The following is a 17,762-nucleotide window of genomic DNA, read 5'->3' on the forward strand; positions in this document are numbered from 1 at the left end:
TTGAAAGCAATATAAAAACAATATCTCTGAAAGAAACATAGCTCTAATTCCTTAAATATGGTTACCATGATTTTCTATGGGTGAGCAGATAAAGATTGGTATATAGCGTATGCTGTGTATCTCAAAAACTTGAGCTGACAAAGAGAAACTGTTGCCATTTTTGGAATCAGCAGGTCAAATATACCCCAAAACAGGTCTAACCTTTGAGGCAACAAAATGTGTGTTGGCCTGTGAATTTTACTTTCTGCAAAGGGAAGGGTTCCTTCCACCAATGGAAGACTATGGAAATGTAAATCTAGTGGGCATTATCAGAACAGAAGGATAATTTTTTGCCTTAGCCTTGAAGATTTCAATACTGCCTCCACCGCAATAAGAATTTGCCTTGGAGTACAGGGAGAGCTTTGGAACAGTAAAAAGTGCAACACAGAAGGAAGAACATGAAAACTCCCTCCTTTGCTGACTTAGAGCATTTTGACGAAAGTCCACTTAAGGGATGACACATATGACAGAAGCCAAATGCTACATTCCACCCAACACTTTCAAACCAAAGCATCTGTTTATCAGCACTGCTTGGTCAGCGGTGGCTAGGAGAGAACGGAATTGCTGAAGGACAAATTTCCAAACAACTCTATCAAACTCGATCATGATGCACAAGTCTAGTTACATAAGCTACATACACTGCAATCTTATTTGTTTTTTAAGCCGTTACCTATTGTCAAGGTGTCACTTTCATGGTCGCTGCCAAGCCCAGCATCAGAGCTACTTTGAGAGACGCTGTCATCCTAGTTACCAAAAAAAGGATGATCCAATTACTTCTGATCTGAACACAGACAGGAAAGAAATATGAAAACCACCGCCTACAATTTCTATTTTATAAAGTAGGAAAGAGGAAAGGAAGACAACAAAATGCAAAGTATTCTGCAATATTATTAAGATTCAGAATTTGTCTTGAACTCAGGGGTAAAGTATATGGTTGAAAAGCAGAGCTGTTTATTTATTTATTTTCAACTAGCCGTCCCCTGCCATGCGTTGCTGTGGCCCTCATGGGGGTTGTGTGCGGGAGGTTTGGCCGAATTCTATCATTGGTGGAGTTCAGAATGCTCTGTGATTGTAGGTGAACTATAAATCCCAGCAAGTACAACTCCCAAATGTCAAGATTCTATTTTTCCCCAAACTCCACCAGTGTTCACATTTGGGCATATTGATTATTCGTGTAGAGTTTGGTTCAGATCCATCATTGTTTGAGTCCACAGTGATCTCTGGATGTAGGTGAACTACAACTCCAAAATCAAAGGACACTGCCCATCAAACCCTTCCAGTATTTTCTGTTGGTCATGGGAGAGCTATGTGCCAAGTTTGGTTCAATTCCATCATTGGTGGAGTTCAGAATGCTCTTTGATTGTAGGTGAACTATAAATCCCAGCAACTACAACTCCCAAATGACAAAATCAAGGTTTTTTTTAGTGAAGGACATAGATTGCATTGTTAGGTGTCTTGTGTCCAAATTTGGTGTCAATTCGTTCAGTGGTTTTTGTGTTATGTTAATCCCACAAACGAACATTACATTTTTATTTATATAGATATGTGAAGATCTTTTCTTTGCCCAGAGTGGTTGCTGCATGTGATGGATGCAGAATGCAGAAATGCTACTTTCTGAATGATAACTGTTAGAAACCCACTCCTGGCAATTTTAGGAATCCAAAAAGTAGCCCCCAAAATAACCTTTTGCAGTCTCCGAATGATTTGGCATAGCCATTCACTTCCACCTTTCACTGCACACAGAACGTAACTTCTTACATCCTAATCTTTGATTTTAAGGCTGGATCATTAGCTTAGAAAGAGCCTATGCAGTTCTAGTTTTAAACTTTGGGAGACCATGGCCAAAAGTGCATCTACATTGTAGAAAGAATGCAGTTTGACAACACTTTCATAGTCTTGGCTCAATGTTTTGGAAGGATAGGAGTTATAGTTTTACAAAGGGAAAAGTAATATTATGCAATAAAAATGTAGGAGCTTCAAATTGGAGTGATTTTATGACTGAATTCTATTATTAAGCTATACTATTAAAATTCTCATTCTAGCTGTGGTGTAAAGGTTGAGCACACCGAACTCGAGGAGGCCCAATAACCACGTTTAAATCATTTTAAATGAAAATTGGCAATAAACCATACAGAGTTTTGTGGTACCTTTTTCAGGTAAGAGACAGTGCTGCTGCTGTTTCTGCAGGAACTCAGGGAGGAATCCACATCTTTCTTGACTAAGGTCAAGTAGTAGCCTGTCCCCAGCTGGTTTTTCAGGAACAGAGAGGAGCCAACGCAACAGAGTTTGCCATGGGAGATGATGGCAATTCGGTCTCCAAGAATGTCTGCCTCATCCATGTGGTGCGTAGACAGAATGATTGTGCGGCCTGAAAAAATAACAGGAAAACAATAAATCAGGTACATTTGGACAGAGTAGCAATTCTGTGCCCATATGTATTCCCTACCAGGGCAAATGACAACTTAAAGAGGTATGATTTTTATATTGCTGTTGTATGTCTTCAAGTAGTTTCCAACTTACGGCAATCTAATTAAGGGCATGGTGACCAAGGGCCCTTCCACACAGCCCTGTTTCCTAGAATATCAAGGCAGAAAATCCCACATTATCTGAGTGTGGACTCAGATAACCCAGTTCAAAGCAGATATTGTGGGAATTTCTGCCTTGATATTTTGGGATATAGGGCTGTGTGGAAGGGCCCCAAGACAGGAAGGAAACTGAATTTTTGGCCAACTTTAGCATTGCTGTCAATAGGAAACACAAGGTCAGATTGTGATCCCCCCCCCCCCCAAAATTCGACAAAACAAAATCTATTCTGGCCATATTTTGTTTTAATCCCTCATCCAGATGTCAGTTTAGCCAGAAGGAAATTGTGTACCATTAGCCAAGATTTTTATAAGACAGTTCTTTTAAGTTGGAACACAATAAAAAAGACAACTCTCATAGTATTGTCGAAGGCTTTCATGGCTGGAATCACTGGGTTGTTGTAGGTTTTTTCGGGCTACTTCCAACAGACCTCACTACCTCTGAGGATGCTTGCCATAGATGCAGGCGAAACGTCAGGAGACAATGCCTCTAGACCATGGCCATATAGCCTGAAAAAACCTACAACAACCCACAACTCTCATAGATTCTTTATCAAATTTCTCTAATTCCATTTGTGGTCCTGTTTTCTAATAACATATACAAAAACTAAAATGGAAGCCCCCGGTGGCTCAGTGGGTTAAACCACTGAGCTACTTAGCTTGTTGACTGAAAGGTTGCAGGTTCGAATCTGGGGAGCGGCGTGAGCTTCCGCTGTCAGCCCCAGCTTCTGCCAACCTAGCAGTTTGAAAACATGCAAATGTGAGTAGATCAATAGGTACCACTCCAGCAGGAAGGTAACAGCACTCCATGTAGTCATGCTGGCCACATGACCTTGGAGGTGTCTACGGACAACACCGGCTCTTTGGCTTAGAAATGGACACCCCAGAGTTGGACACGACTGGACTTAATGTCACGGGAAAATCTTTACCTTTACCTTAAATTCAAATGGTGGAATCCAGGATGTGATCGAAGTCTGATAACAAATATTAAGACATCCTCATTCTCATCTGGCCTTTAACCTTTCATATGATGAATGATAAAAAATGGTTGCAACTGCAAGTACCAAAACTATGTGCCTAATTAAGATAGCAGTCCTCTAAATTACTGTAGTAGATACAGTAACCTCAACTCCCATACAAATCTTACAAAGGTTATCTTCTTTTAAGACTGTGGTGTGGTGGGATGTGAAATTTAAGATTGGCCAGTAATAAAAGGAAAGTTTGACGTTCAGCCCCTGGCATTTCTAGTTAAGTGGAACTCAAGGAAAGGGGCAACCTGAGCCTTAGGATCTTGGAAAACCAGGAGGGACAGAGCAGATCCAATGATCTGTCTTGGAATGGGGCAGCTTTCTATGTGCAGGAAGCATATGGCACACATAGTTTGGAGAACACAGTATTAATTCGATAGTAAAAGGTAACAGTAGATACACAGCTGTGGCCACCTTCTTATAATTTCCAGCTCAGTTATGTTTATACAAACTTACAAGAGTTCTCCAGGATTTCAGACACAAATCTTTCCCTGCCCTATGTTGAAATACTAGGTGCCCCATTCACTAAAGACTGACCCCTTTCTATATATACAAACAGGAATACAACATAACAACAACTTTTCACTGTTTTGTAAGAGGAAAGAGTAAATACCTTGGCGATACTTTAAAAGAAGTTCCCAGATCCCTCTGCGAGAATATGGATCAACCCCAGCAGTTGGCTCATCCAAAATGACAACCTTAGAGCCACCCACAAAGGCCAGAGCGACCGAAAGCTTCCGTTGCATGCCACCTATGAAGCAAAATCAAAGACAATTGATCTCATTTAATACATAGTAATGTATTCAAAGTGGTATGTAGACCTAAGACAAGGATGGCAAAATATGTGACACTACACCAGTTTTATACGCAGTCACAACTGCGTTTTATAAATTTTAATATTTTATTATGTGATTTTAAATGTGTGTTTTGCAGTTTTAATCTCATGTTATTATTTTTATGCCTATGTGTTGTTTATTTTATGTGTGGCACTCCAAGTGGCCAGATACTAGTCAAAGGACATTTAATCAACTACCAAGCTTGCAAATTCTGTTTTGTCTGTTTGCTTGTTTGTTTTTGTTAAAAATGTAATACAAATGTCTGGTTGTGGATGACACGATAAATAAATAAATAAATAAATTTTATGTGTGGCACTTTGGAGTGCTTTGTTAACTGCCCCTTGTCCCTTTGAGGAGATGGTGGCTGGGTACAAATAAATAAATAAATAAATTATTATTATTATTAGGCAAATAGATTTAACAATAATGGCTTTCATATATATATGAATATAGAAGGCATCCTGACAGTACCAATGTGTATAGATACTGAGAACTGGCATAGACACTGAGAACTGGGAAGTCCTGGCTTGTGAGTGCTCCAGCTGGAGGTCAGTTGTGACCAGCAGTGCTGCAGAATTTGAAGAGGCACGAATGGAGGGCGAAAGAGAAAAATGTGCCAAGAGGAAGGCGCGTCAAGCCAATCCTGACCAGGACCGCCTTCCACCTGGAAGCCAATGCCCTCACTGCGGGAGAAGATGCGGGTCAAGAATAGGGTTCCATAGTCACTTACGGACCCACCCTGGAGGATTATCCTACTCGGACAATGAGGGATCACCTAAGTAAGTAAGTAAGTAATGTGTATAGCACACGGTGGGATGTATACAGAGAATACATAATAAGTATCAATAGTGTGGAAAGTTTGTTGTAATTCTACTTGTAGTCCACAACAGAAGAGTATGATTTATTGGAGCTAGAAGAGGCCTGTTTAGAAGACAATCAATCTGACCCAGATGTAGCTGCCCTTATTCTCTCATACAGGTAGCCAAGCAGTAGCATATGGCTGCACAAGTGATACTTACCAGAGAGTTTGCTTGTCTTCGATTTGAGTTTATGAGGCAAGCCAACATCGATGGCCATCTGTTCCATTTCTTTTTTCACCAACTTTTCTGAGAGCCCTTTGAGGCGTGCATAAAACCAAATATGTTCCTCTACAGTCAACCTAAACACGTGGGGAAGAATGGAAACAACATTTTAGTTGAAGTGGGAATGGGACGGAGACCACTTACATATCTGCCTGTTTTTCATTATCTATTATTAAACTGAAAATGTGATTAAAGAATGCATTTTTTGAGAATGAATCTCACACTAGGAAACAGCGTCATGCCAATTTGGACAATTTGTCCGCTTGGCCAGCACAATCTATTCTGACTCACAGGATCTCAAGTAGAAGTCTGTGTAATGATCAGCCATCAAGGGATTTCTGAGGGTTGAACACAGTAATCTTTGCATGCAAAACAGCTGACTGTTTTTAATGCAAAAAATAACCACAGAAGGCTTGTGTTTCTTTGTGCTTGTGTGCCTGTGGTGGAATTATTCTGATTATTGGTAAGTGTTACTTTCCCTCAAAGCTGTAAGAAGTCATCTCTGGGCTGAGAGAGGTGGTATATAAATATAGTAAATAAATAAATAAGGGGAGTTTGGAACAACAACTAAAAACTTGAGCAAATTGGAGTATCTATGGCAGGGGTCCTCAAACTAAGGCCTGGGGGCCGGATATGGCCCTCCAAGGTCATTTACCCGGCCCTTGCTCAGGGTCAACCTAAGTCTGAAATGACTTGAAAGCAAACAACAACAACAATTCTATCTCATCAGCCAAAAGCGGGGCCACACTTCCCACTGAAATACTAATAAGCTTATATTTGTTAAAATTGTTCTTCATTTTAATTATTGTATTGTTTTTAAGTGTTTTTTGCACTACAAATAAGATATTGCAGTATGCATAGGAATTCATTCATGTTTTTTCAAATTATAATCCGGCCCTCCAATAGTTTGAGGAACTGTGACCTGGCGCTCTGTTTAAAAAGTTTGTGGACCCCTGGTCTATAGGCTCCTCTTCCATCCCAACCACCATTCCTCCGCTCAAATTCACAGCATCCCATTTTAAAAACAGTTGCTCCCGTTCTTAAAATGGTAGGGGAAAGAGCAAGGAAACCCATTGTTATGTCTACTTTAGACAGGGGAATTTCCCCCCTATTCTTACATGTTGACCACAAAGCAATTTTCGGGACCCAAAGCTGCTATGATGGTTGTTTAAATGCAAGGTCTGAAAATCTATGTTTGTGGAAACAGCTTTTTAAAAAGGAAACTTATGTCCAAGCAGCTTAAAAACAAAGAAAAATAGCAAAAACAGTAAAAGGAAAGAAATTCCTAGCAAACTATGTAACTTTGTGTCACAGCTTCTGAACATCTGGAGCCAACAGAATCCTCAGTCATCTGAGGTTAAGTTATTTTGAGGGAATCTTTTGGCAAATGCAAGAGAGCAAAAAGTCTCTATTTCTTTTGGTCCGCCACATGACTCCATGGAGAGGAAATGACACATATAATATTATATACTAAGGGCAGGCCCGTAGCCAGGATTTTGATTCAGGGGGTACTGAGTGTGATTCGAAGAGGGGGGGGGGGGTGACGATCTACCCTAGCAAACCTTTTGTATTGTTATCCCAATACCCCCATGCATTTGAGATATATTGAGCATGGTGATCAGATCATGATATGAATAAACATAACAGTTTAAATAATGTACCAGTAAGGCCTTCTCGTGGACCACCCTGAGAATTTCGGGGGGGGGGGGGAGGGCTGAAGCCACTCAAGCCCCCCCCCCCCCCCCCCCCCCGCTACATGCCTGACTATCTGGGCCATAAATCCTGAATCAGACCAGAAATTGCTCCAGGGCATCCACATGACATTACCCCATGGGTACCATGCAGGTATTAATGAATAGCACTGTTTGAGACTGACAGCCAATGGAGAGCACTGATTACTGAAAGTATCAGAAGAAATAGTGAGGTGGGAAAAGGGGATCTGACACCTAATTTGAATGCAGTACAGCTATGGTTGTGTAGTACAAAGTAAAGGGTTGACCAGAAATCCTCCTTACTGTGAGATAAGGAGTGGATGAAAGCCTAGTAACAGGTTCTCAAAGTTAAGCATTTTGATCGTGGCAAAATTCTATATAAGGGCTCCGTTTGAAAGCAGAGACACAGCACCTTGTCAGAAATCTGTGCTTGAGCATGCACTCAAAGGCTCAGTTGGTACACCTATATATATTATATTATATTATATTATATTATACTATATTATATTATTATATTATATTATTATATTATATTATATTAATGGCAAAATATATTAAATATATTTTGCCATTTTTACAAAGAAATGTATTCTTGTTGTTGGTATGCTGAAATAATCTTGATATACTTGTGCTGAAGCTTATTCTTGCTGGCTATGCCCATAACTTTCTATTCTTACATCTTGCATTTATTTCACGTTTTTACAAGTAAAGGAACCTTATAACTGTATACTCTGGTTGATAAATTTTCTCTGACACTCAAAAAACCATGGGTTTTTTTTTAAAAAAAAACCCTTCTGTTATGGTATAGCATTTACTTGGTCTGGGAAGGACCAGGAACATTCACCTAACCACCAAGCCTGGGGCTGGCAAAGTATTGAGAGTATGCTCTCAGAGGAACCCTATGTTAAGGCATAATTTGCCACAACTGTTCAGAAGGAGATTTCAAGCCATGCCTTGAAATCTTGGCACCACAATTTAAGGTAGATGTTGACAAGCTGGAGTGTGTCCAGAGGAGGGAGACTAAAATGATCAAGGCTCTGGAGAACAAGCCCTATGAGGAGTGACTTAAAAGAGCTGGACATGTTTATCCTGCAGAAGAGAAGGCTGAGAGGAGACATGATGAGGACCATTTCAAGCCATGTCTGGAAATTGTCCAATTCTGGTCACCACAATTCAAGAGAGATGTTGACAAGATGGAATGTGTCCAGAGGAGGGCGACTAAAATGATCAAGGGTTTGGAGAACAAGTCCTCTGAGGAGTAGCTTAAAGAGCTGGGCATGTTTAGCCTGCAGAAGAGAAGGCTGAGAGGAGACATGATGATGGCCATGTATAAATATGTGAAGGGAAGTCATAGGGAGGAGGGAGCAGGCTTGTTTTCTGCTGCTCTGGCGACTAGGATGTGGAGCAATGGCTTCAAACTACAGGAAAGAGATTCCATCTGAACATGAGAAAGAACTTTCTAACTGTGAGAGATGTTCAGCAGTGGAACTCTCTTCCCTCGAGTATAGTGAGGGCTCCTTCTTAGGAGGCTTTTAAGCAGAGGCTGGGTGGCCATCTGTCGGGGTTGGTTTGAATGTGATTTTCCTGCTTCTTGACAGGGGATTGGACTGGATGGCTTCTCGAAGTCTCTTCCAACTCTATGATTCTATAATTATATGAGTCTAAGATCACACAGTCCCATTTTCACTTCTATAGAAGGAGGCCAGAACCTCTTCACCATTTTTTTCTGATCATAGTGATAAAGTAAATGGCCTCAACACCAACATTTTTCTCTATGGCCCAAAAAGAAACTCCTAATGACTTTATGAAACCATTCCAAATTTGCACCTATTGTGGGAAAGGGACACAGTGCACTTAGACAGTATCTACAATATCCAAGATCAGGAAAGACCTCTCAAACATACATCATGTATTTCTGGGTATTTTTCTGTTTATGAAAAAAAAAAGTATTGTTGAAGGCTTTTACAGCCGGAATCACTGGGGTGTTGTGTGGTTTCCAGGCTGTATTGCCGTGTTCTAGCAGCATTTTCTCCTGTTGTTTGCCTGCATCTTCAGACGATCAGCCCAGAAGCCACACAACACCCCATAAACAAATATATTGAAAGAACAACATTATTCATATTTTACTCACTCATCAAACAGAACATTGTGCTGGGGGCAAACGCCCAGGTTCTGCCGGATAGTGCTCAGTTCAGTACGGATGTCTTTGCCCAGGATGAAGGCTGTGCCCGAAGTTGGGGGAAATAATCCTGTCAAGATGGACCTAAACACAACAAGAAGGGAAGCTGAATCCAACAAGACCGAGTGGAACATCTCTGGAAAAGGTCTGTCTCACCTTCACAACACTGCCACTTACATTGTGGTGGTTTTCCCAGCTCCATTGTGTCCCAAAAAGGAGGAAATTTGCCCTTCATAGAAATTCAGAGTAAGGCCGTCTACTGCCAGCTTCTTGCCATCACGGTAGACTTTCACCAGCTTCTGAATGGATACCCCAAGGCGAAGGTGGCTTGGCTCTTCTTCCATACAAACTGCAGGGACAAGGAAGTTAGTTAACTCGGCTTAGCAGAACACAACACAAGAAGGCTACTTCAGGAATTGGCTGGGCAGTCATCCGAATAGGGATCAGGAGGTGATATGAGGACAATACAGCAATTTCCTGAATTCAAGATGGAATGGTGGTTCTTGGAAATCTAACTAAACTCTGCAGGAAGCCAGATCTGTCAGAAAGGTTTCTATTAAAGAAGGAATGGTCTGTAACTAGGCTTGGTCATGTTAGGTCAAGTTTCCGGTAGCCTCTGGGTATGCTCAGATTAAGTTTATCCTGGCAAGGCCAGTCGGACACAAGGGCACAATGGATCTCTTGCTTGGTTAGCTTCATGTATCCATTATTCTTCTTCCTAGCTGTGGGACTGGGCAGATATATCCAAAGCAAGACATCAAATGGATAACCTTCTGTTGTTGTCTGCCCTCTCTATTTAGCATTCAGAGTTATGCTATTTCGCTACATTCCGTAGAAGGAAGAAGAAGCCCTATCATCTACATTGGCGAATAGTGTGGTTAAACCTGTTCTCTATGAACTTGTTCTACTTCTTTTTAAAGGTATCAAAGCTAATGACCATCACTTCATCTTGCCAATATGAACTCCATAATTATATACCATATGCTGCAAAAGGATTTCCCCTTTTCTTGAAACTGATGCCAGTCCATTCGACTGGATGATCTTGAATTCTACTATGCACAGGGGTGGCTCAACCATTACGCAAAGTAAGCATTTGCAGTATAGTTGATTTTGCCCAGGGGCGCTCTTGAGGCACTCTTGGGGGAAAATAGACCTTGACATATGCGAATTGTAGTTACTGAGATGTATAGTTCACCTACAATCAAAGAGCATTCTGAGCTCCACCAATGATGGAATTGAACCAAATATGGCACACAGAACTCCCATGACGAACAGAAAATATATATCAGTGATTGGTTGGCCGGGGGGAGGGGGGCGACGCCAAAATACTGTTTGCTTACCGTTGAAAATTACCTAGGGCTGCCTCTGACTATGCATGAAGTAGAAATAATAGTCCCCCAATGTACAGCAAAGTTTACAGAGTGTGCACTTACTTTCAGAAGATCCTTCAGAAAGAGAAGGGATTTGCCCTTCATCGGATTTCTCGCCACACCAGTAGGACTTCATAAAGGGAAAATACCAAGGTCTTGGAATGCCAAACTGCCCTAAATAGGTGACAAAATGTTTGAAATGTGAGAAAAACCATTTACAGTATTTTTAATGTGCAGAAATTGTATTATTTGGGATATTCTGAAAATGCTGAAAAGTATCTACAATATCCTGGCTGGGTTGTGGGTCTAGCAAGAGTCACAAGTTGTTCTTTAATAATCCAGTGACGACGACGACAACGACAACAACAACAATAAACTTTATTTATACCCCCGCCACCATCTCCCCAAGGGGACTCGGGGCAGCTTACATGAGGCCAAGCCCAGCAATACAGTAAAACAATATAACACAAGAACACAGCAGAAAACATAAAAATACAAAAACCAATATAAATAAACACATCAGACAATATAAAATCAAAACATTAGAACACAGAAAACATTGATCACAGTGGGCAGGGCCAATTGCAAGAGTGCGTCAGAGGGCATTTTATGCAGGGTTTGGTCAGGTCAGGGATTATTGCTCATTCAATCATTAAAGGCACACTGGATCAGCCAAGTTTTCAGGCTCTTCCTAAAGACTGCCAGGGTGGGGCCTTGCCTAATATCTCTGGTGAGTGAATTCCAGAGCCGAGGGGCCACAACAGAGAAGGCCCTCTCCCTCACATAGAGTGCATTGCAATAGTCCAATCTAAAGGTAACTAAGGCGCGGATCACTATGGAAATGACTATGGAAGAGTTGATCCAAAGAGTGAAAGAGAATATATTAGCAGTGAGATGTACTAAAGAGAAAAAAACCCCAGAAAATTCTTTAATTCACATTTAGAATATCATTTTTACCCCAGCACTCAAATATATTTCTGCATCCTTTGAGAATTTCCATTTGTAATTCTGCAGCTCAATTTCCTTCCATTAGGCCTGCCTTTATATAGGCTTAGATGGAGTGATTTCACATAATGAGTTTGAGGGAACAGGGTTCTTGCCTCTCCTTTTTTTTGAAAATGAAGTAACACAAATCAACTTAGCAAAACTTAGAATGCTTGAAATCAACTTATCCAGAAATACACCATGCAAGGAATGTTCAAAGCAGCATCAAATGGCAGAGCTAAAGTAATTATTGTCTGCAGTAGACTGAATGGGCTGAAGGAGGCAAGAATTAAATGTGGATGAGGGATCATTTAAAAAAAATCTGAAAATTTTGAAAATGGAAAAATTGATCCTCCACTTATAGTACAAACTTTGTGCATGATTACCCAAAGGTAAGTCACCCAAACTGTAATGGAATTTACTCCTAAAGAATGATGTGTACCTTTGCAGCCTTACATTTTAGTTCAGCCTAATGGCTGGACAGCCTAATGGGAGTAGTAGCATTCCCAGTTGGCAGTAACTCCATGGGCTGTGGTTCCCATCAGTTATTCAGCTTTGGAAAATCACAGAAGTCTCACCAAGGGAAGGATGCATTGCAGATGAAGGAAGTATGGCAAGATAAAGATAGATTAAAATGTGATTTCTCACCTGGAAAGACGGATTCAATGTACCAAGTCATAATCCCATACAGCAAACTATCAACCAGCATCATAGACACAGAAGTAGTGAGGTTGAAACTGTCTTCTTCCCTGGGGCTTTCAAAGATATTGTCCCACTGCACCCCAATGCCCTGCTCTTCAAGAAGGGAAAGATGCTCGCAGCCATATCCAAAGGCCACAGGAGAAAGCAGGCTCTGGGGAGGAAAGGTCTCAATTAACATATTTGGTGCTTTCACTGATTATATTTCTACTTTGAGGAAAACAACTGGGTTTGCGCAGCTACAGTTACAAGCATCCATTAACAAGGATAACAGAAGTTTAATTTGTGTGGCTATGCCACTTCTCACACCACTCCATGAAATTTTAGACCTCAATGAAGCCAATGAGGTGGATCCTGATGATTATCCATTCCATACCATGGGCCTCATTCATGACATCTTGAAGTCATGTGTGGTTAGAGCAGCATGGAAAGAAGGCAGAGGGCAGTACATCCCATGATAATGTATATTGTAAACTAGCTGTACCTGCCATGCATTGCTGTGGCCAACCTTCCCTCCCTCTTTCTCTCCTTTCTTTCTCTCCTTCCTTCCCTCCCTCTTTTTCTCCCCCCCCCCCTTTTTTTCTTCTCTACTTGTTTCTTTCCTCGCTTCCTTTGCTCTTTGGTTCCATCCTTCCTTCTCTCTTTCCTTTCTTCCTTTCCTTTCCTTCCCTCTTTCGTTCCCTCTCTTTCCTTCCTTCTTTCACTTTTTATTTCGTTCTCTTCCTTCCTTCCTTCCTTCCTTCCTTCCTTCCTTCCTTCCTTCCTTCCTTTCTTCCTGTCCTTCGTTCCTTCCTTCCATTCCTCCTCTCCTTCCCTCCTTCTTTCCCTTTCTCTCCTTCCTTCCTTCCCCATTTGTGTGTATATGTGTTTTGTGTGTGCATATGTGTGTATATATTTCTGCATATACTTGTGTAGATGTGTATATATGTGTGTTTATGTATATATGTGGTTTTGCGCATGAGTTGTAATGTATTTTTTTGTTTGTTTTTTGACCTTTTAAGTCCTTTCCGCTGTGTTTTCCAGTGTTTTTATGAGTAATGGTCACTCATTGGCCTGATAAGTGTCTTGTGTCCAAATTTGGGTTTTTGAGTTAATCCCACAAATGAACATTACATTTTTATTTATATAGATTGTATGCTAATGCTTTCATGTTAACCCACTTTGTGTCTCCTTTGGGAGAGATAAAGTGAGATATTATTATTAATAATAATAATAATAATAATAATAATGTAGTGGCATTTCCATTCACATGTGATTTTGTGATACGAAATCATAGAATCATAGAATCAAAGAGTTGGAAGAGACCTCATGGGCCATCCAGTCCAACCCCTTGCCAAGAGGCAGGAATATTGCATTCAAATCACCCCTGACAGATGGCCATCCAGCATATATATCTCATAATAATAATGTAGTGGTATTTCCATTCACAGGTCATCAAATTCAAAAACTTTTGAATATTAGTGAATTAAATCTAACTGTTGACAAGTAGCTGAGATGTGGCATGCCTAAGTAATAATAATAATAATAATAATAATAATAATAATAAAAAGAAGAAGAAGAAGAAGAAGAAGAAGGAACCACATTAATAACGTAAGTGGACAAGGTTTGTCCACCGTTCACCTTCCCATAAATGTTCCCAGAAAGACACCAAACCCAACCTTGCTACCAATTCCCCATTTACTTACTGCAAATATTTTTAGAGAGAAGCTGATGTAGTCCTGCCAGGCAACACATAACACAAAAGGCAAGTAGAAGGTAAAGTAGATGATCCCCCCACAAGCTGCTGCCAAGTTGGCCCTTGAGAAGAGGGTGCTGATGAGGAAGCACTGCATGATGGTCACTACCCCAAAGATTGATAGAAATACGAACACCACACTGGGGTCGCTGTAAGGCAGCAAGTTTCCTTTCTGGATAAAGAGAAGATCAGTCATAATGTCAGGAAATGTTTATAACCTTGAGCCATCATTATCATCATCTTCACCTTCATGAGAACCCCTAAGATTCTTCAAAATGAACAAGTAAAGATAAAGATGTATCACAGAGATATATATTGATGGGAGCAGGTAGGCCTGATTCCATCTCACTGTCCCCTGTATTTTCAACATTGAATCCTATGTTTGCAACTGTCACCCCATCCTTGGGACATGCCTACAGTAAAGGGACAGTGTCCTGGAATCCTCTGTGCTATTTCTGAAAGCAAGCTCAGTCACCCCCAGGCTCCGCAATCATTGTTGCATTCCTTTCACCATTAAGGAGCTCATGTGCAAAAACACTCTCATCTCTGTGCCACACTGACTTTCTCATAGTAGAATAGTGTACTACCCTGGGTTATCTGGCTAAGAATATAATAATCGGGTTGCACCATTTGCCTTTGGGTAAGGATGACTCCCTTGACAAGCCATGGCAGAGGTCTCCATTTCTTAAAATGTACTGTATAGTCAACTGTGAGCTCGCATGATGTAATTGCAGGTGAGGTGATCCTTCCTCCTTACCCAGACCTTAATGAAAAGGGAAGTGAAATCCACTGAAGCCTCTCTCTACAACTAACCCACACTGACAATGATAAAAATAACAAACCTCTGAGTTGGCACAGTATCTGCACGAGCCTAACAACTCTTACCTAGCCGTCACCATGAATCAGTGAGAAAATGGTTTTCTCCACACATTAATGCAAACATATCCAGTTGATTTTCTCCAAACCAGCACTTTCAGGAGCTAGCTTCACTTCCCCGTTACTTCCCTTGCGCAGAGAAAGTGAAGAGAGTTTGAAGCAAACTCTGGAGCCTACCTCTCCCTTTTGATGGACGTAAGGCTTTGTGGAAATGGGGCAGAGCTACTGGGAACCTTCAGAGGCTAAATTAAGGGGCACAGCAGACCAAGAGATCTTCTCAAACATAATTTAAATGTGACTCCTTGTTCAAATCTCATATGTGTCACACATTTATTAGACTGCTTGAAGGACAGGACACCATCACTGTTCAGCCTCTAATGACTATTTGCAATATGAAGACTAAAAACAGCCGTCTCCCTACAGAGTTGTTGTAAGGACTACTGAAGTACAAAAATGCTCACCTTGAGGATCACTGTCAAGAGTCCTGCACTCATGAGAAGCGGGATGAAGCTACTAATGAACCAGCTCAGCCAGAGAATGCCATTGTCCAGGCCCATAATCCTCATTGTTTCCTTCAGCCGGGCTTCCTTCTCATACACAATTCCTTTGATAATGATTGCCACAGAATAGATCCAAGCCAGTGTCATGAAAAGGGGCATGGATTTGCTGGTGATACGCAGATATCTGAAGGGCAAAGCAAAAGGGAAGGAGGGAAGGTCATTGACTTTTACTCTTGGAATGGAAGTAGGATCAAGACAGACAAAAGTAAATACTTCTACATGCAACTTGTAATTCATTCCCCCAAGAATTGGCAATGGGTGGCATCTTAAAAAGAATTAGGCCTATCACCTGTGGATTTCCCTTCCAATAGGCTACTATCATCGCTGAATGGCTATGAGATACTAGGCCTTTTTATAGTGAGATGAAGGACATAATATCTCCATTGGGGCATAAACAATATTTTATTTGCTTTCTGTATTGTATTGAATTTATTTATTTATTTATTTACCAACCCGAAGGTGACTCGAGGTGGTTTACAATCGGCAATCAATGCACCCAACACCATAAAATATAGTTAAAATATAATACAGATAATATAAAAACAGTAGAACAATGAAAACCATAAAACACAAGTCCTCAGCGTCTCATCACTAAAATCATTTTTGTACACAAGAATAAGCTACTGTAGCAAGATTACCTGCCACCATTTTTGACACCTTTATTCCTTCTGAGATGGCTTAGAGAAGCTTTCTAAAGCAGTGGTTCTCAACCTGGGGTCCCCAGATGTTTTTGGCCTTCAACTTCCAGAAATCCTAACAGCTGGTAAACTGGCTGGGATTTCTGGGAGTTGTAGGCCAAAAACATCTGGGGACCCCAGGTTGAGAACCACTGTTCTAAAGCAACCTTCTTTCCCAAGACAATATGATCTTTGAGAAAATGGCAGCAGTTATGGTCGCGAATCCCCTGTTATTGTCTCTACAGACTGGATTAAATTCATCCAAAAGCAATCACCCCTAAAACACTAGTTAATTCTTCCACAAAGAGGAACCAACTATGCCAATCTATTTATTATTTATTTCTTTACATTATTTCTATCCCGCCCATATCAGCCCAAAGGCGACTCAGGGTGGTATACACAGTCGGCACAATTCGATGCCATACAAATACATACATTGATAAGCAAAAAAGAAGCATTATAGTGCATTTAAACATAAAGACAGTGCATAATAACAATTTTAATCTATTACTTCTTTATACTGTCACTTACATGTCATCCACATAACAAGGATAGGGCATCTGCTGAACATAGACACCCATTTTCTTCTCAGAGCCTGTCAGAGTGCGGATGATTGCCTGCTCGATCACATCCTGCAAGTAAGCAAATCCTCCCCAGATGTAACGCATGTCATCAAAAGGATCGGCTCGAGGACCTGGGTCCCAGTACCTACACCAAAGCAGAAAAACAATAGACTGTTTATTAGAAACCCACATGCTGGGGTCTGTAATCATGGAGTTCTCTGAGGAATGCTTACTCGTCCTTAATTTTGTTTGTCCTTTCCACACTGTCTATGTCCATCCGGATCTTGTACTTGACATGATGGGGCAACTTTGCGCTGCTAGGAGCAATTTCAGGGAAGACAATGGCGGCCCAAAACTTTCTCTGGTCTAGCAGTCCCATGGACTTGTTGATCAGGCGCACCTCACTAGGCACAGGTTCCAGCTTGTCAAGGTTGACACACTGCAATGGCAAGAGATAATAGAATCAGAAGGTGGGATGGAATTATTTTTAGAAGCAAAGATCTGAACTAAAGTTGTTTATGCCAAGCTTCATGAATTTAATTACAATGGGTTAAGTCTAGTTCTTAGCCCCAACTACAGTAGTTTTCTGGAGGGCCCTTCCAGACAGGCTCTATATCCCAGGTTTCCTATTTTAAACTGGATTATATGAGTCCACAGTGCCGGATAATCTGGGATATACCAAAAACCTGAGATCCGATTCTGGGATATATGGCCTTGCTGGAACGGCCCAGAGATCAAACATTTACCTTTTTACAAAGTTTCTGTTGACTCAGTGGGTTTACTTTAGCTGGGGCTAACAACTACGGGAATACCTGAATCAACTTGGAATTGGGGAGAGTA

At 40.9% G+C, this 17,762-nt stretch overlaps 1 protein-coding gene across 2 annotated transcripts in view; it reads right to left on the reverse strand.

Annotated features, from left to right (window-relative positions):
- Positions 1-17,762, reverse strand: part of ABCA1 (ATP binding cassette subfamily A member 1) — a 162,848-nt gene that overhangs the window by 41,219 nt on the left and 103,867 nt on the right. For both annotated transcript variants that reach the window (XM_060763658.2, XM_060763660.2), the window contains exons 13-24: positions 17,156-17,361; positions 16,891-17,067; positions 15,584-15,806; positions 14,197-14,418; positions 12,461-12,665; positions 10,892-11,002; positions 9,636-9,807; positions 9,411-9,542; positions 5,505-5,644; positions 4,263-4,400; positions 2,187-2,407; positions 710-782 (exon numbers count right to left, since the gene is read on the reverse strand). In XM_060763658.2, coding sequence (XP_060619641.2) covers positions 710-782; positions 2,187-2,407; positions 4,263-4,400; positions 5,505-5,644; positions 9,411-9,542; positions 9,636-9,807; positions 10,892-11,002; positions 12,461-12,665; positions 14,197-14,418; positions 15,584-15,806; positions 16,891-17,067; positions 17,156-17,361 — 2,020 coding nt within the window. The remainder of the gene's footprint in view (positions 1-709; positions 783-2,186; positions 2,408-4,262; positions 4,401-5,504; positions 5,645-9,410; positions 9,543-9,635; positions 9,808-10,891; positions 11,003-12,460; positions 12,666-14,196; positions 14,419-15,583; positions 15,807-16,890; positions 17,068-17,155; positions 17,362-17,762) is intronic.

This window comes from Anolis sagrei, chromosome 2 (genome assembly GCF_037176765.1).
Source record: "Anolis sagrei isolate rAnoSag1 chromosome 2, rAnoSag1.mat, whole genome shotgun sequence".
NCBI classification, from domain to species: domain Eukaryota; kingdom Metazoa; phylum Chordata; class Lepidosauria; order Squamata; family Dactyloidae; genus Anolis; species Anolis sagrei.